The sequence below is a fragment of the Dermacentor variabilis genome, chromosome 6, assembly GCF_050947875.1.
Source record: "Dermacentor variabilis isolate Ectoservices chromosome 6, ASM5094787v1, whole genome shotgun sequence".
Classification (NCBI taxonomy): Eukaryota; Metazoa; Arthropoda; class Arachnida; order Ixodida; family Ixodidae; genus Dermacentor; species Dermacentor variabilis.
Genome location: NC_134573.1, coordinates 45,978,152 through 46,005,260, shown reverse-complemented (window position 1 = coordinate 46,005,260; position 27,109 = coordinate 45,978,152). Strand labels below are relative to the sequence as shown.

At 46.2% G+C, this 27,109-nt stretch overlaps 1 protein-coding gene across 3 annotated transcripts in view; it reads left to right on the top strand.

The window, feature by feature from the left end:
* milt (trafficking kinesin-binding protein milt) overlaps positions 1–11,459 on the top strand; it is a 142,975-nt gene extending 131,516 nt beyond the window's left edge. For all 3 annotated transcript variants that reach the window (XM_075695024.1, XM_075695026.1, XM_075695027.1), the window contains one exon: positions 958–11,459. In XM_075695024.1, the coding sequence (XP_075551139.1) occupies positions 958–1,176 (219 nt within the window). In that variant the 3' untranslated portion in view covers positions 1,177–11,459. The remainder of the gene's footprint in view (positions 1–957) is intronic.
* Positions 11,460–27,109: the final 15,650 nt, after the last annotated feature.

Genomic DNA, 27,109 nt, shown 5'->3' with positions numbered 1-27,109 from the left:
TCAATTTAAAGTGACCACAGTTGAATAATAAAGCAGCTGGGCTAGTCTTTGTAAGCACTGGTGGTAGTTTTCAGAATTGCCTACTGCGATTTCTACTGTGGCTTTCTGCTGATTGGAGCAGAAAGAAGGGACAACCAATAAATTTTGCGTTACTTTTTGAACAATCCTTTTACGTTGGACACTTGCAAATTCGTATGTCGCTAAGCCTATGTGGGTGCATGCAGGTTTGCCTTTTTCTGATAAAAGTTTGGTTGTGACTTAACAATCATCATGTTCACACTGTATTGTGCATCTCTTTTGTTGAAAAGTTTTGAACACTTCGAACACCACAGAAAGGCTCGTGTAGCAAACGGAAAACTGCCTAAAGGCTTGGCTGAGTCTGTGACGCTGCATGCAGCTGGCAATGCACAAAGTAACTGCAAGGGCACATAATTCTACTGCTGCATGTCACCAATACAGAGGAAAAACAAGAGATTAAAAGTCAAGTGACAAGTGTATGGCAAAATTATATGCTTGACAGCAGAGAGAGAAATAGTGTTGTGACTGGCATAACAGAAACCTTAATACGAAGGCATGCAGCCACATCACTAGACACGTACAAAAAGTCAACAGATTACAGTGCCTGTAGTGCTCGAACTAGTTATTCAACCGGTAAAGACATTGCAGTACTTGTCAGATATAAATGGTTGTATATTAAAGTTAGTAAAAAAAAGGGTAAAGCAGAACAGTTTACGACAGTAGAGCCTGATTTAAGTAATGGGGCAGAGAGTTACACAGCATTTCACCACCATAGTTCAGTTGTCTACATGAAATGCATCACACTTGACAGACGCACATGTCACAAGCTTTCACCCTTAAAGTTGGAGTAAAAATTTTATACGAGTAGTTGTTGTTATGCGAATCTGTTCTATAAGTCTGTTTTCTCAGGGCTCATTGAACGGGGTCTTGTCCATGCAGGATAAGCCAGTACCAGAGACGCCGCCATCTTCCCCCGTGATGCAGCGTCGCGGAGCCACAAGGCTTTTACGCTCGTACCGTGCTTCGTCGCGGTACTGTCACTCACCAGCACGACCATCGAAGCTAGCTGTTGTACACGAGGGTGCTACAGCAGCACAGCAACGTACAACGGAGTTGTTGCAGCGGGACACTTGCAGTAGTTCGGCAGTCAGAAGCTAGCTGACTAGAGACAATGTGACTAGTGCCGCTGAACCAAGCAAGCTATTTTTTTTTTTCTTGTGATGATATTTATACATTTGTTGTTGTCTAGTTGTTCCAAGGTTGGTTCGAGTCCAGAGGAATATTCATTTAGGGTTTTCATAGAGAGAAAGAACCCTGTGGGCACACAATGTACGCATGAAAGGACCACTGCGAGTGGAACTCTGGTTGGTTCGTGTCCAGATTTCACACTGTGTATGTAAACCTGCTCTTCTACGGATACCATGCGTGCTCAAGGTAGCACGACTAGACTTGGCTTCCTGTATTTTTCTATGCATGTGACACCACTGTTTTATTTGAGTGCCAAAATATGAACTAAAGGCTTTATTTTAGACCCTCTCTTTGTGCCGAGAAATAACGGAAGCAAACGCATTGCAATAACTGCAGGAATATTACAAGCCACATTCGTGAGCTGATCCATTCTTAGCCATGTCCAGTTACCAAAAAAACAGCACATCAGCTGGAGTGCATGTGCCTGAGAGTGGGCAGAAGCCAAGAAAGGACCAACATTGTCCCCATGTATTTGCAGGCCTCGCCCTTTAGGTGGCACTGCAGTAAGATTGTGGCACCCTCTGGTTGTATTTGTTTGCAACTACAGCATTGCATGAATATGCAGAGTGAGGGGGGCTTAGGATAGCCTGGTTAGAATGGTGAGCTGTCATCATCATCATCATTAATGATGAGGAGCTGTTAATGAGTGTTCAGGCATGCCTTCCCATTGTTTTCATTTGCTTTACCTGACAATTTCAATCAAGCTAATGACATCTTTTAGTGAGAGATGAGCCTAATCAGTGGGCTTGAGCATCTGTGGCTTCCGTGGGAGACAGGCAAGTTCCATGTTTCACTCAAAAGTTGCGCTGCGGAGAATGTATTGCAGTGGTCCTTCGAGGTCTTTTAAGTTTGTGTAGGCGAGGCTGTTGTTTTCGTTGGTCTCACAGTGTACCTGTAGGAAGCCTTGTTTTTAGCCTTGTGTTTTTCTTGCACTGCTCATGCATCCGTCTTAAATGTTAAGCTTGTTGTTTAACATCTTTCATGATTAAAAAATATGAAAATATGGGTCCTAAATGGTAGGCATATGTTCTCATGTCAGGGGCTGTCATGTGCAGATGCTAACTTTCGAAAGAGAATGCATGCAAGTCAGTGTGTGCTGGCATTCTTTGGAATGAGGCGAGCCTTAGAGTGTGGTTATGGCAGGACTGCTTTTCTAGTGATGTCAGTGTGATGGTTTGATAATACTGTGCATTTCATCAGAGTGATACACAGTAATTTAATTCAGTGCATTGCTGAGCATGATAGTGCTAGCTTAGACCAGAAATCTGGCACGTGGACGGGTTCTCGTTGCAGGGTTGCAGAAGGAAATGCTGGTACAAAGAAAAGTGACGACACAAGTTTGAGGTGACACAAGTTGAACAGTGCTCGAAGAAGGTAGACACCACATATACATATAGCATGCAAGCGGAGCAGCAACTGCATCAAACTAGAGTTAAGGAAATGATTGTCCGGGAAAGTAAATTTAGCTCCCTGGATGACAATCTTTTATTGCGCTTTGGTGTATTGTTTTGTTGCTTGCCACTCTGCACATGCACATTTGTTAATTAATTTATTTGTATTTATTTATTGACACTACAAGCCCAGTGAGCTTTAGCAGGGTGAGAAATACGGTTTTTGGAAATTCATAAAATTGGCAGGATGAAACGAAAACATATAAATTCTAGGAAAAGTGAGGAGCGCAGTACAGGCATAAATTCATTGACCAGCACACTTTGAAGCACTTCAGAATCGGGAAATGCAAGTAACAAAGAATAAACAATTCTGGACACTGGCAAACGTTACTTGGAGCAAAAATTTGTAGAGATGGTTGTAAGATTTAAGATTTCATCATTTATGAGTGTGCTTGCCTTGGAAGTATAAACAAGTTGGAATTAAGCGTCTGACCCTGTCGTCTGTCTTGCTGTCCTTTGCGTATGTGCCACATTTCTGGTTTAGGTGTATGGACAGTGGTATCTGTATTCTAGCTCCCTGGGCAGTGCTGGTTTTTCAACCCTCATTTTGATGGGTGCTTCTTTCCGTTACGTCATATGCTTGCTGAACTTGCGAGCGCCAAAGTAAGCCTATTCCTGCTTGACTTGTAGGCAGTGGAAAAAAATGTTCGTTAATTGTTGAGTGCTTTCGATGTGCCAAAATGGCCTTGCTAGGGTGGTGGTCAGGCTTCATGTGAGACACCTAATAGCTAGCTCGTTTTCAGTTTTTCTTCACTTGGGTTACTAGGCCGTTTGCTTCACCAATGCCAACCACAGAGCAGTGTCAGTAAGAACAGAGTGATAGTATTTAATGACCAGTCTTCATGCTACCATGCAGCAGACAGCGTAGCTGTAGCCTTTCCGCATTTGTACAAGATTGTGCAGTCTATATTTACAATAGTTGGTGTTTCTTTGGCATCCAGACTCTCAGTTCGACATTTTTTAGCATAGTGCACAAACTAGGGATGTGCCATGCTTAATGTGCAATGTAATTGGCACAATCACACTTGTACCGCCTTGGAGAATTGTTGTTGGACACTGTTGCCCTACTCATTCGTCATGCTGTTAGTTTTGGAATGAAAGCATGAGCAGTGCTGTACGGTCGTGCGTCCTGTTTTGGTGTTGATGCTGTGGCATTCGACGTGGACCGCCACCAGTTTACAGCATTGCAGCCTTGCATATCTCGACGCCAAAATGTGGCATTCATAGTTGAAGGACAATGCAATGCCAGGAGCTGTCATGCGTTGGTGCCAACACTACAGCAGTCAGACTTGAGCCGCTCGTGCACGAATGAGATGCGGATAGCATGTACAAAGCCAAACTCGCTGTTGCTGCCATTGGTGCCAAGTAAACTGCCCCCAATAAATGTGGATTCACACGGCGTACCTGCATTTGCCGACTCAGTCTGTATGCCATGGGGACAGCTTAGCGCAAAGGAACTGTGCTGTGAGCAAGGATGGTATCCTTGAACAATCACTTTTTTGCATATGATCACTTTCTCAAAATTTCACGTGGCTCAGCACCTAAGTGTCAGTGTCTGGAATGTGATAGCGTTGCTGGCATTGTACCAAGACAACGGGCTTGGCACTGCGCGAGGAATGCTGTCGGCTGTAGATGCCAACCTGTTTGATGCAAAGTCACGCAATATCTTAAGAAAGTGGTTTTGGTTTCGAAAGTATTCATTCTGAAATGTCGCCCCAGCACAACTTAGGACAGTGTTATTTGGTGTCACAGAGCGACATTCCACCTTATCAGTACGCAGAATCAGTCTCTGAGCCGAGTATGTCGTGTGAATCCAGTAAAAGCTACCGTATTGTTCCGTCACTTGGGGACCCTCCTGAGCACACATATCTGAACGAAAGTGTCTGCATGTTAGTGCTTCTGGGTGAATTTACTCTAGTGGTATGCTGCCTCTATGTTGTGTACAGTGTTGAGTGTGTTCATCATTTTCCTGTGTGCTGTGCAGTTCGGGGTGCTTGTGGTCAATTTTATAGCTTTCTGTTTTATTAAAGCAATCTGCGCAGAGCGCTATAGCTGTTTTCCGAATGCACATTGTTAAAGGCCTAAGCAAATCACTTCTTTGGGAATCCGCAGCAGTGGAAGAAGCTTCGTTTAATGGAAACTCTCCATTGACATGAAAGTATTGTGAAACTGCAAAGGAAAGGATCCAGACAGGTTCAAAAAAGAAAACCTCTCAGTTGAAAAAAAATTTGCCACAATAGGGGGATCGAACCCAGTGCACTGTGTCCTTCCGGGCCTTACTAGCTGAGCTAACAAGGAGGCCAGCAATTGGTTGGATCAGAACAAGTTAACCATAAATGTTCAGTGACTAGGCAAAAAGGCCTAAAAGGCCCAACAAGGCCCAAAAGGCGAGGGTGCTAGGTTTGATACCCAAACTGGGACAAATTCTTATCCAACCGCTGTGCTTTCTTTCTCGGGAACCAGTTAGGGTTTCTGTTGTAGCTATCCGCTACTTCTGGCCGAGTGGCCTTTCTCATTTTAGCTATTAAAGCCTGCATATTCCACATCTTGGGGTGTATAGTGTGATAGCTGGTGTGTGGAGAAAGTGACCAAGCTATCAAGTATTTCTGGTAGGTATCGATTCTCCGTATGACGCAGAATCTGAATCATTCATTTCAGTGGACCTTGTGCCCTCTTGCATTGCATGAGGTTACTACCGCTGCCTCGGCCTTCTTTTTCATTACAATCGCCTGTCCTCCCGAAGTGTATGAGAAGGGGAACTGAGGGGCCCGATTTTTGTCTTAGTCATAACCGGAATATGAAGTTGACAAATAATGTAGCCAAACATGAAATGCGGAGGCTGTGGGCTCAGCTCCTGCCGGCGGGAAGTAGTTATTTTGCCCACTTTCATTTCCCTTTAGCTTATCATTTGTACACCTCAATTCCTTGGCTTCATATGGTTTTCTGCAGAATATTAGTTACAATGGTAGTTAAGGAAAAGGTTAAAGAGTGTAAGAAAAGCAGCATAGTTTTTTGTGCCCAACATTGGCTTTCAAGCCGCGCAACACAACTAAAGCGGAGTCAGTTCGAGGCAGTGAACACCGTGAAAAAAAATTGGGTTTTTGTCTTGTAACTGAGCAAGAAAAAAGCCAGTTATTAGTTTTAGCAAGTGAAAAGAAAGCAGCTAAGAAAATTGGGTTTATTTTTGTAGCAGAATTTTGCTAACACAAACTCGTTACAGACCAGCAGAAGTACTCAAACAAGTTTTTCTTTGGACAGCATGGAAAAAAACAGTAGGCAAGAAGCACATCAAAGGGAGTCTTGATGCATGCTGTTGTATGAATAGGGACAATGCTGTTAGCGGCTTTATCGAACTATGTTGAAGAAAAATTTACTAGAGGGTTCATAGTTTCAAAAGCAGTGTAAAGTTTCCACGAATAATAATCAACCAATGAATCAGACACTCAATAATAAGTGTCATTTATACAAATGAATAAATATATACAAAATATACTTGGACCAAGTGTGATAGCTTGTGCCAACTTGTGAATGCAATACATGGCTCACAGTTTCACGTGTTCCAGAATGCTTCGTGGTCCATGGGAAGCAGGTGTTCCCGATTGCAGAGTTTGTTTGCCACTTGTGCAGGAGGCGTGTCTCTAGCTGTATATAGTGTACTCTGTTGTGTCTGTGAAATGGCTACATATCTGGTTAAAGCTGGTTTGGCTAGGTTATTCTCACCAGGTGTTGTACAATTGTGAAACACGGCTTGCATCAGTTAACTCCTCGTTTGGCTCTTCTTGACTGTACTAACTTACTGTAGATGAGGAGTTACATTTTGAAGTTGCATTTGCCTTGTGCTGAAAGGCATGTTGTGACCGCCTGCTTGCTTTGGCGCACGGTTTTCAGCTAGAATGTAGCACTACTGTGGCCCTTGTGTACATAGCTGTCAAGAGTGACGAAAAGTGTTTGTGGTGCTGAGCTCACTTTGAGTCTCGCATGTTGGAGGTTAGTGTGAGATGCAGCTGGCAATGGTTGCATTTCTGCATTAGCCTATTGCTGGAAGTTTGTCTTTCTGCCCGAGTGTCATGTATGGAAGGCATTTTGTGTGCCGATTACAATGCAAGGTCACTGTTATGTTTGTACCTGCTCTAGTCGTATGTTGAACCCCGCACAGAACGGCTCGTTTCTCCACAGAATATCTCTTGTGCCTTTTGTTGTCAAGTATCTATGATTTTTGTTAGCTGAATGGTTACCTTTGATGCAAGGTATTCTGGGATGATCTGAAGGGGATCGTTCCTTTCCTCACTGAACCAGAATACAGGGATGCAAATGATAAAGATTATGTCTGACTAACACAACATACCTTAGTGCCCCAGGGTGTCCAGAGTGTCATGTTTATTGAGTTATGTAGTTTCCCTAGGCAAAAAAAATGACATAAATGTAAAACAGCATTGACACTGCTATTATGAAAACATTTTGCATGTCAATGCAATGTGGCCTTGGGTTGAGAACCTTCTGATGCTTCCTCTCTTTCATCACTTGTTGGCATTATCTGAGTAGCGCCCTCTATGCATGGGCCTCCAAATCAAAGCAAGCATAAGTGCGCAAGAGGACACAGCCTTCAGGATAGTTGATACGGCTTAAACTTTTCATGAGCATAACCTTGGTTCATTGCGGGTGATTTGAATTGCAGAAGTGTGGCCCCTTTAGTTGTGATTTCTTCGGCAATCAAGCCGTCTTTTGGCATAAAACAAATGTGAGGTTTTTGGAAAGGCTTGCAGCAATCTAGATTGACTTAGTGTTTGTTGTTAATGTCCTTTTGAAAGACTAAAGTATACTCTGGGCACTTACATTCTCCATTAGATAGTAAAAATGTGCCAGTTTCATGACTATAAATTTATTGGAAAAACAAATTGCAATCGCATCAAAAGAGAGTGGGAGTTGGGTTCTGTTCACATCCGGTCTATTTGCTTTCATGCTTTTCCTGATCATACAAGGATATCCTATGGTGTTTTTAGGGAAATTTGGCAGATATTGCATGTGTCATTTCTTCTTTCTATTCTATTTCAAAATCGGACCTGTGTTCTGCTAAACTGATGAACAACAATCATTCTGTGGCAGGAGCGTCATAGTGTTTGTTACTCTTCATTTCTGTCGCTCTTGTCCAGACTTTATTCTGTGGTTTATCTTGGGAGAAAAATGAGTATTTGCAAAAAGTTTGGAAAACAGTATTCCACCTGTTAAGCTATGTCCGTCCGCACAATTCATTTTCTGTCTGCTGTGCTTGTTCAGTGTGCGCATGCATTTTAGGCCTGGCTTGTGATGCCGACTAGTGACCGCCATGTTCTTTTCAATCAGTTGTTGGTAAAATAACACAAGCAATATTTGTGCCCATAAATGAAACATTTAATAACTTTTTATTTTGCCATGCTGAGCATTGCTGTAATAAGTAAACTATGCTCCAAGTCATTTCATCATACAGGGCATTTTCGTGGACAGTACCGATTTTATATAAAAGGACTCTGACCGTGAGACACCCATAATCTTTTTGCATATGAGCTCTACGGCGAGGCAGAAATACTTTGCTGCTGTACGAGTTACTCTTAAAAGACGAATTAAAGAAGCTGTTAATGAAATTATTATTAACTTGAGGGTGTTTGTTTATGTAAAAAACTTGTTGGGCGTCACAATATCTGGCAAACCCATTTTCTTAAAAATAAAAAAAATTGCATGTAATTAGATATTCATAATTGGTGGAGCGGTGGAGGACATTCCCATCAACTACGTCATAGTATTGCTAAACTACCGAATGGAAAGAATACATCCACATCCAAAATTGAGCAGGGACAAAGCCACCGCCCTATGCATATTACAAACGAATATATCCATGAAATTATCTTGTACCAGATGCACCCCACAAAATTCTCATACCTATGCTGATATTGTGATATACCAGACACTCTCCAGCACATGGTGCTGGTGTGCCGACATTGTGAGGAAAACAGTGAGGATGAAGCTTTAGAACCGCTATAAGCCATCGAAGAAACGTGGGAGGCAATGTTAATGGCACAGAGCCTGGAAGACCAGCAAAGTCTGCTGGAGTGTGCCCGGGCCATGGCATTAGCCAATGGCTTTCTGGACTAAGAGAGCTGCCTAGGGCAAAGAAAGCACACTTTCTCACTGTTTTCCACAATAAACGTATTATTCCTTGTCCTCCTCCTCATCGGAATTGAGGGCCAAATCCAGGCAATTTCAAGACACTGCACCCCACTGTATGTCAGATGGCAGTGCCCCATAGAGATAGGTGGCGCAAAGTTTGAATGATAGCATCCCGTGGCAAATTTGACCGGACACATAGCAGCACGTGCTTGCCAGGCAAAGTGTGTCGTATCAGTAGCTGCTGTGATTGGCCGAGACTATCGCTTTCATAATTCCTTGCACTTGTCACAGGATGTTTTGATATGATAACCGGGCCACCTTTACTGCACTCCTGTGGTGCTCGGTTTTGATATTGCCTGGATCTCGCGCTGAAATTCGGTAAAAAATACCTCGAATTAGGTGTGATTTGTAAGAGGTCTAAAACAATGTGACTGCCTTCAAATTTGCCATTTAAACTGCCCTACGGCACTAATAAAAAAATTTAATAAACAAGCTTTTCTTAATTATTTTTCTGAAGCTCACATTATCAGCAAAGTATGTCCAGCTCACCTAGGAACTTCTCTGCAAAAACATGGTGTTCGCTGTACTTAGCCTTTTTATAAAGAAATCGTTACTGTTTAAAAAAACCTTGTAAATCTGCCATTATTTTTCCCCCACAATATCATGCAGTTTGAAATCTTTATTTAACCTCTTCTGTGTGTCTTTTTGGAAGTTTCAACAAAGCGGTGTAATTTCTTTTTCATTTGGAACCTGACAACACTACAGGCATCATAAAGGAGCTGAAATGCAGCCTGTTTAGGAAATCTTGCACTGAATGGCAACATTTTTTTTTTCAGATATATAATGCGCTGTTTATTGGAGCATCAAAGTGCTGAACTTTTCCTTTATGGAAGTACTTACAAATCGAGTTTTGGTCATTGTAGTTTGTGAAGTTTGAACCATGTGTAAAGCCCAAGTGCGTACCATCTGCAATGCACTGTTTCACATTACTACTGTAACTAAACCACAAGGATGTTGCACCCCCGTGATATTTTACAGAACTGAAAAAAAAAAAACAATCCTAGAACTGTGTTCTTAGTCATACCACTGTCACACGTGCTGGCAAATGTAGCAAGGCAGAAACACATTCTAGTTTATTTTCACTCATTTGCATTTCACATTAGTGTTGATAGTATGCTACTAGGTGGCACTGTGGCAGCTGTCTTTGCACAGAGTGACCAGCTGTGTGAAAAAAAAAATGGTAAAAAGAGAAAAATTTTTTAGTATGTTGCAACTTCTGTGATGTGTGTACGTGCAGCAGCTATCAAACTGTTACCCTTTGTGCAACGTGTGCGTTCATGTTAAGTGAGAAACCATTGCTCCTTATGCCTGTATTGAATACAACAAAGAAAGAAAAAAAAAGATGTAATCAAAATGCAACTTGTGCACCTTGTTCCTGCAAATATGTTTTTACATCTTCAAGGAAAACGCATTTGTACGGGAGTTGACTCTATGCATTGGTCCCATCACCCATTAGGCTAAGTATGGTAAAGTGATACTTGAGGTTTTAGCTAGTACTGTGGATTGCATTTTTCATTTATGTGTTCAGCATTTGTATGGCCTTTGTGAAAGGTTCACTCTCTGTGCATGCGACCAAGATTGTTATCAGTAGGCTGCAGTGGCTAATATCTTCTGCTGCTCATCATAAACCATTGGGCTCAGCTATCAGCTGCCAGTACACTATCCCATTAGATCCACAATGGGAAATGCCTGTGTACTGAGATTTCAGTAATAGGTGATCATATTTAATACTGAGCTGTTGATGATGCAGTCCCTCGCAACTCGTGTGAGGTTTTGATATTTGAAAACCTGTTGATCGTATTTTTGTCTCTTGGCCCGTAGCGGGTGGCCCAGTAATTGTGGTGTTCCACGGTAAAGCATATGGTCCTAGGTTCGATTCCCATCTGTGGCAGCCACACTCTGGTTGAGGGAGAATGCAAGAATGCTCGTGTACCGAGTTCACATTGGAGAACTTCGGTATGGCGAAATTAATCAAAATTTTTCCACTGCGATTTCTCCTCTAGCCCCTGTGCACTTCGAAACAGTATACGATATAAATGTATAAATAAATGAAAACATGATCTTTTGCTTAATCAATAAATCAATCATTAATTCTTGTCTCTTGCCAAGGAACATGAACAAGCTATTCTGGCACTCCAAAGTTTTGGTCGCATGTTCTGTGGCACGCAAACTTTTGACGAAGACCATGCATTTTGTTTTCCATGCTTCACAGTTAAGTGTGCATGTGTAAGCCGCTGGTATTGTTAGTGAGGTAGAGTACTGGTTATTTTGTATTTATAGCTGCTTTGCGTGATGGGAGTATTTTAGGACATGGTACGGTCGTCTGCCTTGCACTTCTCTCCTTTTGAATGCAAGGCCGCTGCACTGTCGGCGGTCATGTGACCTGTTGAGCATGCTGTCCTTTGTGCCTATGGAGTGGAGAGAACTGTGAAGGTGCAGCACTACAGAGGCTGCTTTAGAAGAGCTTCAAAGATGTTATTTATTTCTTACAGTGGCATCAGAGGGACAATAAACTATGTGCAAGATTTCTCTGTGTTTGGAGCATGTTGCCATTGTGTTCTATTGAGAGCTGGAATGAAAGGTTAAGGGGAATGCGGCTTTCGCATTGTAAAAAATGGCCAAAGAATCGATTTTTTTGAAAATTATTAGATTGCTTTAGATCAGGCTCAAAGAATTAGTGTCGAAGCCACTGTGCATGCGTACGATGCCAACAGCGTTTGGGTTGTAGGTAGGGCACGATATTTCACTGATTTAGCGGGAACCCCCAAAACTGCCCTAAAACTGCTTAGTGTCAACAAAGATGGCGGCAACCATCGAAGCGACAGCTCTAACCTAGCACCAAACTGGACTTGATTTGTGGCAACGCGTGAAGTTCGGAAGCTAGGGGAAGTGACTGCGGTTATTGCTTTCTCTCAACTGATGCGTGTAATGAAGACAGATTCATTAAAGGGCCCCGCACCAGGTCAGGCCATTTTAAGCTGACAGGCGCAGAGCATGCAGTGCACGATAACGATCGTGTCTGCAAAGTATTACATCGCTACGCGCCGCGGAAAGATCGGAAATTTGAAACCGAACGCCGTTTTTCCTTCACACGGCCGCCGTGCACCAAGCCGGAGGATGACGTACACGTGCTAGTGCGCCTGCCTACGTACACGTGTTTGTAGTGTGACGTCGTTCGTGGTGACACGTGACTTCGAGAATTACTCAAGGCAACATCTATTGTGGAAAATGTGGCTTGAATAGACGAATTAAAGCTTAGAGAAATAGACACAAGCCGAATGTCTGCATGTTTTTGTTTTACCTCGCACCGAAGCAAGAGAGATGTACTTCTGCTTCGTCTGCTTGTTCCCACGGTCGTGTGGTCACGTGCACAGGCACCGAAACTATGCCATTTTCTACCGTGTTCCAGCGCGGGAACATGCTCTGTGATCCGCTTGTCGGCCTGCGTATTCGTGTAGCACTGACATACGTCTAGTCAGGTGTCCTCCTGCACAGCGCGCAAAATCGTGCGCTGCGTGAAACGCGACAATCGCAACAGCTCGCGCCCGCCGCCGTCAGCGGAAGACCTCGCGGATTACGTGACGCATACGTCACGGGCTACGCTTTCATTTTTTTTTTTCTCCTCGCTTTTTTGCAGCGCGGCGCACTTCCGTCACGTAATCCGCGAGATCCTGTATGGGAAAACGCAGGGAAGATAGACGGGGCAAGTGGAGAGAGAGTGTCTAGCAGGGCAGTAGAGCTCGCCTCCTGAAGTCATGGGTTCGTGGCACTGAAATATTTCTATCTCTGCTATTAACCGGCTGATTTGAAAAATTTTTGCTGCAGAACGCTCCCTAGAGGACACGTGACAACCTCCCGCTTATAACCGAAGTTTGCTGTGTGGCCTTTTGAGGGGCCCTTTAAACTCCGCTGATTCCGAATTCGAGTGTCGATTTCATCATTCAATTTTCGTGGCTCGTAGGCCCAACACGGCTTAACTTGGCTGGTGAAGGCACGTAAAGTTTGTTGCTCAAAACTAAGTGGAACAAATTGCTTGCTGCTAGTAGAATTACTTCTAATAAAGTGTAATTAAACGCTAAAACGCGCAATTCAAAATTACTCTTATAAAATAGCATATAGTAGGATACTGGTGTTAGGCTGCTGAGCACGAGGTCGCGGGATCGAATCCCGGCCACGGCGGCCGCATTTCGATGGGGGCAAAATGCGAAAACAGCCGTGTACTTAGATTTAGGTGCACGTAAAGAACCCCAGGTTGTCGAAATTTCTGGAGTCCCCCACTACGGCGTGCCTCATAATCAGAGTGGTTTTGGCACGTAAAACCCCACAATTTAATTTTTAATATAGTAGGATACAAATTTAGAAAATGGCACTTGGCATTCAATGCACACGGACTGCGCGGGATTGTGTTACTCCGCCAGCCAATCAGAGAAGCAAACAATCGTCATGCGACATTTTCAAAATGGCGTCGTACTTCCGGAGCGTCTACTTTCCTGAGAGTTCATCGGCGAAAGCGACGAGGTGTGCAATAGACACGAATAAAGTGTATGGAGTCTCTCTTCAAAAGTCCGCGCTACAGCTCATTTCACTGCTGAGCCCGTTTTACTCACGAAACTTCACTGCCAACTGAAGTGAAACTTGGCAATAAGCTGCAGCGAACCAAGCGTTCTATTTCTGTTCAATATAGAATTAGGCTTTCACCGTTTCACTATAATAGACGAGTGAAAAGTTTAAAATTATACGCTTTTAATTTTATTTTTGTGGTTACTGTTTTAATTAGGTGACAGGCAGTGGCGTAGCCAGAAATTTCGTTCGGGGGGGGGGGGGGGGTGCTCACAATGCAGCTCGGCCTCCTCCTAAGAGGAAACGGGTCGGATGCTCCTCTCTAAATACATGTAGGAGAATTCGTTTTTCTCGGCAACCACTTCACCAAATTTGATGAGATTTGTTGCATTTAAAAGAAAAACTTAAATTCTAGTGATTGTTTGTTTCGAATTTTCGATTTAGGTCGTCAATATTTTATTGAAAAGTGGCAGAAATCGAAAATTTTCAGAAAACGAAACAATGAAGTTTACAACTCTGTAAATCAGCAATGAAAATTTATATCACAATTCTGTGAATTGCACATTATAGTACATCTACAGCGGATAAAGTTGATGTTACACATGAGTGTCAGAAAATTAAGTATTATGGAAATACGGTTTTTGCAGAACCCTTGTACATAACATAACCAATTCACATAATATACAAATAGACACATCGAATTTGTCCGCTTTGAATGGTGTAATGGATGCCGTTTACAGAAACGCGATATCTGTGCAGAGCTATTATTTGTAAACTTAGTGCTTCTATTTTTTTCGAAGTTTCGAATTTTTCAAAATATTTTAAACAAAGGTCGGGCCCTAAATCGAAATTCCGCTTCCAACAGACACTAGAATTTAACTTGCTCTCTCAAATGCGACAAATTTCATTAAAAGTGATTCAGGAGTTATCTCAGAAAAGCGTTTCTGCGTTTTACAAGTATCTGAATAGGCCGCGTCGGAGTTGGGCCCGAGCTATAGCTTCCTCTTAAACAATTTGCCTAGGGATCAAATACATGAATGATAACTGCATTGCCATTGCCAAAGATGCTGCAAACGAATTCTTGAACGCTACGCACTGTCAATACAAGTAAAATATGTATTTTTTATAAAATATTAAACTCGTATGTGCCAAAAATTGTGCCCAACATAACTGATGTCAATGCTTCCATGTTTTTTGTCTATTTAGTAAGTAAAGAAAATATCACACGAACTCTAGAACTACATCAGTTCGAAGCCAGCAAAGCAGTGCATGCCGCTGATATGGAAAAATGTAAAGGCCATGAAATGAACAAGTTGAGGACAAATATGTTAGTGAAACCTTGTCATTGAAGATCCTTGTTGACATTATTGTACATATACAACGGCCAGTGAAAAATCTCAATGACGCTGTCATTTGTTCGAATGTATTACGCAGGAGCAGCTGTCACCGCTCGTGTATCGTGAGTAATCGCACCGAAATTATTGTCGCAACAGAGAGCACGTATAAAAAGCAGGAGTTCTGCAGAGTATACGAGGGCGAGTCAAATGAAAGTGAGCCAATGCGAATATATGACAAATGGGGTACTTTATTTAAAAGTAGCCTCCATGAGCATTTAGACATTAGTTCTATTGACTAATGAGCCGCGCAATTCCCGTCTCATAAAGCTCCTTGGGTTGTTGCTTCAAAACGTCTGCAACTGACTTTCACGTCATCGTCCGAGACGAATCTGGTTCCCTTGAGCTGCTTTTTCGGTTGCCTCAAAATGTGGAAGTCGCAAGGCGATAGGTCTGAGCTGTATGGCGGATGTTGCAGCGTTTCCCGCTTGAATTTTGCCAATTTTGTATTAACCACATCAGCGACATGGGGACGCGCATTGTCGTAGAACAAGATGACCCCACTCGACAATTTTTCACGTAGTTTGTTCTTGATTGCGACATGTAGCCGATCCGTGTTCCGCAATATCGGAAACAATTGATAGTCTCTCAAGAGTTCCCAAATTCTATCAGTAATGGCCACTCACGATCAAAAAATAAAAGTCAACACCTTTCCGGCGGAAATGACGGCCTTTGCTTTCTTTGGGGGTGGTGAATTCGAATGTTTCGATTGTAAGCTTTGCCGTCGTGTTTCAGGCTCGTAGTAGTGGCATGATGGTTCGTCTCCGATCACAATTGCAGACAAGAAATCGTCACCCTTATTGCGATACCGGGTCAGGTGAGTAAAGGCAGCGCCGAAATTCTCCATATTCTGGCGGTGGTTGAAAATCTTGGGCAACCATTGCGCACACAAGAGCCGCTAACAGGGATGTTCATGAATTATGGCGGGAATGGTGACGGTGAACCGAACCGTGACTGATGTTCACACGCTCTGCCAGTTCATCGATGCTTATCCTCCGTTCTTGTGTCATCAGCTCATCAACCTTTGCAATTTTGTTAGGGGTGATTGCACGATGGCTTAGGTCCGGTCAGGGATCGTCTTTGCAACTTTCACGTCCTTCTTTGAACCGTTTGTTCTAACGCTTCATAGTGGCCAATGAAATGCAATGTTCAATGTAGACGGCAACCATACGGTGGCTAATTTCTTTTTGGGAAACACGTTCAGCTGTCAAAAACCTCGCGGCACCACGCTGCTCAACTTCTGGAGCGTTCATTACGTCACGCAACCATGTTCAACCCAGGGTATGAGCGCATTAAACATTTATCCTCACACCTGCCCTCGTACATTAGAAATGCGAAGATACAATGGAATATACAAATGCGAAGATACAGCTTGATAAAGGGCAAGAAAGTGCCACTGGAAACAAAGTTCACTGCACGTATGCACAAAACCTCGCAACAAGATATCTAAACATACGAATAAGTCTCCAATAAATCTACGTATCTAAAAAAAGTCACGGTATATAATGGGTCAAGGAGGAGGAGGAGACAAAGGAGAGGAAAGACAGGGAGGTTAGCCAGTGTAAGTACCGGCTGGCTACCCTGTGCTGGGGAAAGGGGTAAAGGGAATAAAAGGAGAAAGAAGAAGAGGGAAAAAAATGGAAAAAAAAAGAGAAAATTCACACAGTAACGCGAAACTACGCGCTACAACGTTCAAAGGCGGTCGCACAATTCGCAGTTCCTTAAAAACTTCAACAGAGCCCTTAAGGCCTTCAGTGCCGAAGCCCGTCTGGACCAATGTCCTAGAGCTTTTTCCTCTGTAAAGGGGCGATTGTCCAGTTTTGCGAGAGCGGTCACGAGCACTTTTCTTCGCACTGCGTAACGGGGACAGTCACATAGGAGGTGTTGAATCGTCTCCTCGCAGCCGCAGGTGTCACAAGTAGGGCTGTCGGCCATGCCAATGCGGAATGAATATGAGTTCGTGAATGCCACGCCGAGCCACAGGCGGCACAGAAGTGTTGCTTCCGCTCGTGGCAACCCTGGTGGTAGGCGGAGTTGCAGACGTGGATCCAATTTGTGGAGACGTGCGTTCGTGAAATCACTGGTGTTCCATAGATTCTGCGTAAGCTCGCGGGCGAGGGAGCGAAGACTTGTGGCTGCGTCTGTTCTTGACAGCGGTATGGGCATAATCTGGGCACCATCATGAGCCGACCGGGCAGCGTCATCCGCACTGTCATTTCCTGAAATTCCACAGTGTCCCGGTATCCACTGGTAGATGATGTTGTGTCCCTTGTTGATTGCGTGATGGTGGAGCAGTCGGATGTCTGCGACTAGGTGCTCATTTGGTCCATGGTTGAAAGGAGACATCAGACACTGAAGAGCTGCCTTTGAGTCACATAAGATGGACCATGAATGTGATGATTTGTGAACTATAAACTCCAGAGCAGCACGGATAGCTGCGAGTTCTGCAGCCGTCGATGACGTAATGTGAGATGTCTTGAACTTGAGGGTGACGCACTCTGCGGGAATCACCACTGCTCCAGCAGAACTATTAGAGGATACAGAACCGTCTGTGTAAACATGGATGCGTCCTCTGTGCTGTTCATGTAGCACTGAAAGCACGGTTTGTTTGAGGGCGAAAGTGGACATCTCCGTTTTCCTTTTGATACCGGGAATAGCAAGAAGAGCCTGGAGTGGATGGAGGCACCACAGCGGTTGAGGTGGTCGTGCTGCAGGCGTGAAGTTTGATGGTAAAATTCCATGGTTGGCGGCAATAATCTTGCTAAACGCTGAACGAGGTCGAGCGGCAGGAAGGGAGGCGAGATGATGCGATGGAAGGCGGGCGAAGTGCCTGATATGCATCCTTAAAGTGTCGACTTGAAGATACGTGTTGATGGGGTGGTCATGCGCGATGGCTATTGTTGCAGCCGTGGACGCACATCTGGGAAGACCAAGGCAAATTCGCAGAGCTTGCGCTTGTACAGATTGGAGGGCACGGAGGTTGGTCTTGCCGGTCCCACCCAGTACAGGTAAGCTATAGCGCAGGAGACCGAGGAACAGTGCGTTATAGAGTTGGAGCATCGCACTCACAGACGCACCCCATGACTTGCCCGCAAGAAATCTGAGCACGTGGGTTATCATGACTAATTTCCTTTTTAGGTAGGATATTTGAGGACTCCAGGAAAGGTCGCGATCTATTATCACTCCTAGAAACCGGTGCGTCTTCTCGTAGGCAATGGGTCAAACAAGGCAAATAAACATGTTGCGCAATCACAGATTCACAGAATCCTAGATCCTGGCCCCAATCCATCCACTCCATCCGATGTATCGCGCGCGACGGAAGGCGGCGCGCTTGCTCCTCACTTTTCTCCCTTGCGCACACAAGACTGAGCCACCATCGTCGGCTCACCCATTCCCACCCACCCCCTATATGCTTTCACTCGCACATACAGCATGCCGCGCGCGGCCACGATGTTATCGCCCCTGGACTTTTTTGCTGAACATGAGGGCGACGGTGACGGCAGGAATGCGCCTAGAGTGCCATATAATTGCTATCGCAATAATATAAGAGTATCCGGCAGCTGAAGCGTCCCATGGCCCATTACTTTCCGCAAAAGAAGTAACAAAATAGAACTTTCACCATGCGACAATTCGCTGCGCCGCAACAACGTCTTCTTCTTTTTTTTTCTTTTTGTGGGGCGGGGCCACCGTAATGAAAAAAAAACGCAAAGGAGAGTATGTTGGTCACAATCGAATTCCTACTTTGGGCGACTAATGTGGCTATTAAAGGAATATCGAATAAAACACGAGATGCTTGGTCCACCAAGAACCATGCGCATACTGCTCGGTATCCTACGCCGGCGAGACAAGACTTTCTGAAGAGGTTGCGCTCAAGCGCAATCCGTCGAGTCCCCACAGTGATGGCGGCGAGCGACCACTGTTTCTTTTTATCGTCTGCTAGCTAGAAAGCGTCCAAAACTCTGCCAGGCGAAAATGCACTCGGCCAGAGAAAACCGAACGCGCACCGACGTGCGCCGCGCGATGGTCGGGGCAACACAAGAAAAACGCATGCGCTCTGGCTGGCTCTGGCAGCCCGCGGGTAGGGGAGCGAGAACAAAAAAATTGAAGAGGCTCAATGTGTAGTCGCAATTAAATGTCAAAGTAGAAAAAATAAATAAGAACGTAGTTACCTTGGCTGGCTTTAGTGTCTTCACTGGATGCTTTGGTGCAGGTGAAAAAAAAAATGTTATTTTTTATGTGACATGATGACAAGAATGAACCACCACAACGCTTCGTCTTATCGGGCCTCGCTGCGGGCTTTGCCAACTTGTCTGATAGTGTGTTGATTTGGCTGTCTCGTTGTATGGCTCGATGTACGACTTTGGAAAAGTTAATGAACCTTTGGCGTCAAATGTTTATGGGAACATTAAACTTACAAAGTTCCGCAATTGAAAATCTAAATAAAGCACACGTTTGGAAATGTCAATGCACCTTTCACATCAAAAATTTATGAGAACTTTATACCCATAAAGTTTCGGAATTGACATCCACGCGTTCCATAGATTCAATGATAGAGTAGATTCCGCGGCCTCCGCGAGATGCCGCGCCGAGCCCGTTCGCCATCACAACGTCCTTGAAACTTTGTGCTCGGATGGGGCTGCTTGCGTTATGTGACTCCCGGCGCGTGGGCGTTGCCGCGAAATCCAGCCCGAGTTCGCAATTTTTGCGGTGAAATAGCTCTTCGAGCGTGAAAAAGACGTTCTAGACAAAATCCAGAATGATTTCCGGCGCCGGGGGTTGCTTTGGTCGGCGGTGCATGGACAGTACGAAAAAATTTCGGAGGGGGGCTGAAGCCCCATAAGCCACCCCCCCCCCCCTGGCTACGCCCCTGGTGACAGGGAAAGTTTGAAGTACGAACCATTTGCAGCCTCGCGGTGGAACTGTGGCTGGCGGTTACGAGGACATGGGCGGGGCTTCACTGCAGACGTAAGTTGTATCCGACTTTAGTTTAGTTATTGTAATAGCTTTTCTTTCCGCCGTAGTGGCGCTGCAAGCGCAAGACGGTATCCACAAACGCTAAGCCCTTTTCTAAATCTCTTCACTCCTGCGTGCCCCAACGCGAACACTCGCAGAGCTGTTTGGAGCCCCAAACTATTGGGGCCCCTATGCCAAAACTGTCTATTTTCACTTACTCTATGTGATTTCGAAACATCTTCACTGAAAACCACGTAGAAGTGTTCTAAAAAAATTGTATCATCGAAGATGGCGAAAAATTGTCGCTGAAATCACGGGAATATGCCGGTTTTCAAGCAGTGATGTCTTCGAAACAGTGCAGGCGTGCGCCGCTACCTGGTCTTGCCAGAAAGCGAATTTCTCCGTCTTCAAATTTGCCGCTGATCCTTCACACAAAAAAAGCGCTCAACAAACAAGTGATTGAAGGTCGTTCCGAAGTCACTGATTGGCTGCACCCGCGCGCCATGTGATTCGTGCTCGCTTCGTAGGGGTGTCGTCTGCTCTTCACCTGGCGAGCTATCGACTACCGTAATCTCGACGAGTGTCAAAACAGGCGTTACGCGGTGAACGCAAAAGCGCAGTCGATCGCTCCGTTTGTGGGCATCGACCTACGGCTAGACATTCCGGGGCACTGGCGATGCGGACTTCGTGACCAAGCTTCCTGCGCTGAATCCTCGGACACGGTGCTAAGCCTTTCGGGTATCGGTGCTTCGGAATTCGCGACCAAGCATCCCGTGCTTCGGTGGCTCAGACTCGGCGATCAAGCACATTGCGTTCAGGCTCCTCGGATTGGTGGCCTAGGACTACGCGACTAAGCACATCGAGCGTCGAGTCCTCGGACCCGTGGCTAGACATATCACGCGTCGGCACCTCGGAGTGCGCGACTAAGCACATCAAGCGTCGACTCCTGGCACCCGTCGCCAGGCATTTTGAGAATCGGCACCTCGCACTGTGCGACACAAGAGTCGACTTCTGCGACCCGTCGCTAGGCATTTCGAGCGTCGGCACCTCGTACTGCGCACGCAACTAAGCACATCGACCGTCGACTCCTGGGACCCGTGGCTAGGCATTTCGCGCATCGGAACCTCTGACTGCGCGACTAAGTGCATCGAGCGTCGAGTCGTGGGATCGAATCCCGGCCACGGCGGCCGCATTTCGATGGGGCGAAATGCGAAAAACACCCGTATACCTAGGTTTAGGTGCATCTTTAAGAACCCCAGGTGGTCCAAGTTTTCGGCAATACGGCATGCCTAAGAATCAAGGTGGTTTTGGCGCGTAAAACCCAATTTTTTGGACTGCTCCGACCCTTGGCTAAGCATTTCGCGCATTGGCACCTCGGACTGCGCGACTAAGGACATCGAGCGTCGACGATTGTCATATTGTCACGATACATAGTAGCAATATCTATCATGCCACCCCTCCATAAAGAGGACCCTATCATGAGCTCTGTTCACAAGACCCTTTGAGCTGGCGCAGACAGCGGGCTGCAGGAGCGAGGCATCACACGAAAATACAACCCGGAAAAATACTTAGCATGCTGCTGCATTACTACCTATCAGTGGCTCTCTGATCATAGGCTTCGCTGCCATTGTTAAGGGAAGACAAGACAACGACTCGGAAGGTGGTTAGGAGCCTTCATGCAGTGATATGGTGGATTCTACCAACAGAAAAAAAAATGCTTCACTGATTGCACTGGTGACTGCTGTCAATGGGGCAGCCTGCAGGTACGACAATAGAACTATATTCTTGCCCACACGGAGTTATGCACCTCAGTGGATTTGAAACCCAGGTAACACGCTCTTTCGAGAGCAGCATGTAAAAAATGCCATACCAAAATAAAAAAAAAAAAGGTGGGACGCGAAGGCACACCAGACCAGAGGCCACATGTGCAAAAAGCTCCGCATCACAACACACCAGATTACAAGTTTGCTGCGTTTTAGAGAACTGTAGTGAACGTGACACTTTGAGAGCCGTTTTCTCAAAACTATTTTCCTGCACTTCTGCTCGGCTTTTGGAGCTTTCTTTGTTATCGTTTGGCTTATTTTGACTCTGCTTTATTTGTCACGTTCCTTGGGCTACAGTGCAGGTCTTGACATTCTCGCTTTCCTAGCGCTTGATTTTTTCTAAATTTATTATGTGGCTATTCGTTCGCCTCAAAAGTGTGCCTAATGCGAAGGTAACGTAAAAAAAAATTATGCGGGACCCATGCACTGCGGGAATCGATGTAAGCGAAGCTATCTGTGCTATTTGTTTTGATTGAATATAATTAGCGGTGATGCATGTTGACAGGAACGTTTCATTTCGTCAACGTTTAGTCCAACGCGGGAGTAGCGAGTTGATGTTAAACATTACCTTGCGTGTACCACTCCTGTTTGTCTGCGTAGCACATAGAACACACAGGGGGAGGTGTTTGCTGGAGGCGCTGTTGTGCGCCATGGTTGAGCATTTTCATTGCCTCGCATGGCACATCACATCGTGGCAGTATTAAACTTTAATTGAATTATGTGGCTTTACGTGCTACAACCACAGTCGTCCTATGAGGCACGCTGTAGTGGCGGACTCCGGAGTAATTTTGACATGAATTTATTTAACGTGTCCCTAAAATGTAAGTGCGCGAGCGTTTTTTATTTCGCCTTCGTCGAAATGCTGCTGCCGCGGTCGAGATCAGAACCACGACCTAGAGCAATGCCATAGCCGCAGGGCTGTTATTCACTCGTTTCGCGACTGCCTCGGCCCTACCCATTCTCTGCCAACCTCTCCGCCCTCCCCCCTACCATTCTATGTAGCTTTCCTCTGGACTTTGCACGTTAGTAGAAAGGTGAGCTCTGCAATTTTTGCAATTCTTTTGCTGGGGGTCATGGATAATTGCACTTGTCAAGAGCCTAATGTGGCGACGCCCAAGGAGCCCCGGAGGGCATTGTGCAGATTCGACGCCGTGCAAAGGCGCAAACTTATTCCTCGCGTCGCCTTTCTGCCGCCCTCCTGTCAAGTATACGTAAGCTTTGAACCACCCACCGAGGTGATGTGCCAGACAGCCGCAGCAGCGGTGGGAAAGTCGAAGGAAGAGGCAAGGAAAGCTTCGCTAAGGAGAAAAAAAAAATCTGAACATTTTGTGTTGCGAAAGAAAGAAAACTTTGGAGGACGCTCATGCTTCGCCTTTTGAGTGGAATGCGATAGCATTCAAAGATCCCTGCCTGCTCGTGCTGTCCGGCAGCTGCATCTTATGTAAGCGTAATGTTTACCGGGAAAGCTGGCTGCGAACGCTATGCACGACGGCGAGCTTTCTGGTAGAAACGCGGCTTCCTGCGTGGGCCACGGATGCTCGGAGGCGAGCGTCATTTGAATCGTGTTGCGCGCCGCTCTACGAATGGTAGAAACCCTGGAAATGAGGTTTGTGTTTGAGTGTCCGTGTAACAGATTTATTTTCTCGTATACTCAAATTACAATCCGACGCTATAATGTCTGTAGGTTGTGTGTAAGTCGTACTCTACGATTTTTTCCGACGGATTTTACTTTGAGAAGTTCACTTAGTTCCGCAACGCCTCTGCGCTACACGGAGGACCTGCGTGGTTCGGGATGATCTTTCGCTCGCAAGATGGTCGGCGCCGAACGCTGGCGGCTGATTTTCCGCGACACGGGGCCCTTAACGCTGTCGTGTTAAAAAGGGAGAACGTCGCGCCCTTCAGCACATGCAGTCGATACTCAACGAGCCGTCCATTGCATCGTTTAAGCTCCTCTGTCCATCCAGGAAGTGCAAGATAAGGAACACATATTGCTGAGTAAGTTGTTCTCAATATATCGCCATAAAACTTTTATGGAAGCATCAGGGAGGCATTTTGAGTATAAGTCCCAATTTTCATGCATCCGTTAAGGAGTACGAAAGTTGCTTCTCAAGGCCACGTTCCAACCTGATGGCTGGAATATACGTACGATGCACTGCAGAGGCATAGTGGAAACATATGTTAGAAGGCACAGACTTAAACAGCGATGCCGGCAGCGACGGTGTGGCCTGTGGAAGTCCACGTGGAGAATAATGATGTTCTTCATTCAGAAAAGATCTTGCACTTGAAAAGATCCAACCAACATAAAAATAAGCCTTGTGCGTGGCTGAGCACCCGTGCGATCAGTTGAGCAAATCGCCATGGGACACTCCTGTATAGGTAAATTAAACAATAAAACACAATTCATGAAAAAAAAACTGAGGGCAATAGAATAAAAGTGGGAAAAAAGAGGCAGATGGAAATTGTTCCATATAAATAAGTAACAACACGTGCACACATTAACGAACAGGTAAAAGCAGTACTAATCATATTAGAAACAAGAAACATGAAAAGCAGGAAGCGTACTCTTGAACAAAAATATTAAGCGAATTAAAACAGAATTGTCACCCATGCAACGTATCTAAGCGAACGAGTTTCATGGGAGGAAGTACAAACATTGCAATTCACATATTCACAAAAAAGATTTTTGTCTGCCACAGGCTTGAAAAGCTCAGATCTTCTAGATTACGAAATTGTGGGAGAGGAAATGCACGAGTTGGTAACCACCCCCCTCCCGGCCCCGGACAATATATATATATATATATTATATATATATGCAGCCCATTCTTACATTTGCATGATTCTGCACTGAACCGAAAACATTGCTTTCGGACACAAAGCACATCAAAAGTGACTCGAAGCTGTAGAAGTTAAATTATGGGGATTTGCGTGCCAAAACCACTTTCTGGTTATGAGGCACGCCGTAGTGAGGGACTCCGGTAATTTCGACCACCTGGGTTTCCTTAACGTGCACCTAAATCTGAGTATACATAGGTGTTTTCGCATTTCGCCCCCATCGAAATGCGGCCGGAAGTGGCAGCATGCTTGATTTTTTAATTGTTTTTAACGCGACAGCGTTAAGGAGCTCGTGTCGCAGAAAAGCCGGTGTTGTCAGCGTCGGTGTCGGCGGCGTTGGCCGTGAGCGATAAATCCTGGGAGGCACTTCATGAATAAAAAGCAACTTGCAAGATGGGCTGGGTGGGAATCGAACCAGGGTCTCCCGAGTGTGATACGAAGACGCTACCACTCGACTAGATGCTTCAAAGAGATACAAAAGCGCCTCTAGTGAATGCGGTGTTGCCTTATAAACGCGCCGTAGAAAGTTATACTGCCGTGTATATCGGAAATTATGAGCATGTAACTTACAGAAGTCGCAGTTACACGAGTAGCAAAGTACATTTCCGCTACATTTCTTCTGCGCTCTGCGCACACGCAGAGCCATCTTGCGGCAAACACAGAAGACCACCTCCTCGCGATGTGCGGCGGTGCCCCGACACGTGGCGCGCCACTCGGCCGCTTCTCCCCTTCGGGCCGTCCAGGGAGCGTATTTAGAATTGCTCGTAGATACAGCAGGGCGTGCCACTTTTGACGGAGCTCGACGTTTCTGCGCAGGCGCGAGTAAGAGCGGGCGCGAGAGAGAAAATCTGGGGGCTTATGCTCCTTGAATATATGACTCAGCCTAGGCACTACGGAGGAGGTTTCTTAGAGCGCGTTGTATTCGTTTGTCCCCTAGACATGCCGGCGTTGCGGAGTTCGGTCGAGCTGGTTTATAAGCTCCGCCGCTGGCTGCCCGCGCGGTGAGGCAGTGGGCGCGGACGCCGCTTGGTGATCGCTGTGTCTGAAGGGACAATGTTCTAACTGGTGTTGTATAAGTCGCGGGTCGCTTTTCTCGTCGCGACGATAGATCGGATTTTTTACGAGCACTGCTCCAGGAGGGCACATGTAACCGGAAAACGGAGGCCTCAGGAGAGCACCTGAGGTTATATTAAAGGATCTCCGGGGCATCCAAGCGGTAGCGGGGGGATCAAAGCTGGAAGCCGGGCGGCCCGTGGGTTGGGGCCGCAGAGGCCGAATCGTGCCTGGGGGTGTTCGCATAAAACATTGGCTGTCCGCGATAGCGGACAGCCGATCTTATACTCCCCTGGCACGCGCAGGCCTCTGCGAGCCCCAACCCACAGACCAGTCCGGCTTCTAGCTTTGATATCCCCGTTGCCGCTTTGGTGTCCTGGAAGCGCCGCCAATAATGCGAAATAATGACACGTTGTTTTCATTAGTAAAAACATGATCGATTAAAAAATTGGAGGACGCTTAAGCTTCGCCTTCAAGAGTGGAACGCGACAGCGTTCCCGTCGACCCGCCAAGGGGTGTAAGACAATGGGCTACGGCGCAGCGACTACGCGCCCCGCATCGGACGCGGTGAGCGTCGAGCAACGCAGCGTTCGGCGCGACAACGAAATGTGCGCCTGAGCAAGCGACGCATGCCTGAGCCTTAGAAACAGCTCGTTTCTAAGGCAACACCGCGTTCACTAGAGGCGCTTTTGTACCGCTTTGAAGCATCGAACTCGTGGCTCAGTGGTAACGTCTCCGCCTCACACTTCGGAGACCCTGGTTCGATTCCCACCCAGCCCATCTTGGAAGTTGCTTTTTATTTATGAAGTGCCTGCCGTGATTTATCGCTCACGGCCAACGCCGCGGACGCCGACACCGACGCCGACGACACCGGCTTTTCTGCGACACGAGCTCCTTAACGCTATCGCGTTAATATGATTGCGTCGAGCCGCCAACTTGCGATGCTAAGTTCAGCACAACCGCGCCCCGCGACTTCTGCCGGCACGCCTAGGGACAAGCGCATACACCGCGCGCCAAGACACTCCTCCGTAGTACCTAGGCAGAGTCGTATTTTCAAGGAGCAAAACTCCCCACATTTCCTCTCTCGCACCTGCTCCCACTCGCGCATGCGCGCAAACGCCCGTCGTCTCCGCAAGTTCCACGCCCCGCTGTACCTACGAGCAGTTGGAAATACGCGTCCGGGGACCGGTGCGAGGATATCCCATTACCCTTGCGTTTTCTCGCTCTCTCCCCTTCCAAATTCACTCGTCACTCGAACCATCGTGTTTTGGCGACGTGGCTCCTCTTTCCGCTCACAGCGCGATCCCTAGGTGCAGCGTCCGATGCGGGCCGCCTCTGACGTGATCGCTGTGCCGTAGCGCGTCTGGTGGGAAAGCGTCCCCTGCGATGTGTGCCGAGCTGCTTCCGAGGAGTCATGCATCTGCGTGGTGCTCCCAAGCGAGATAGAGGACGGTCCCATCGAAGCGTCAGCCCCACGATCGCGTCGGCCTTCATGACGCGTTGCGGCCCGGCTTTCAGTGCCGATCACGACTTTGGCTCGCGTAGATCGTTTCTCCCTCCGAGACACTGAGTTCTT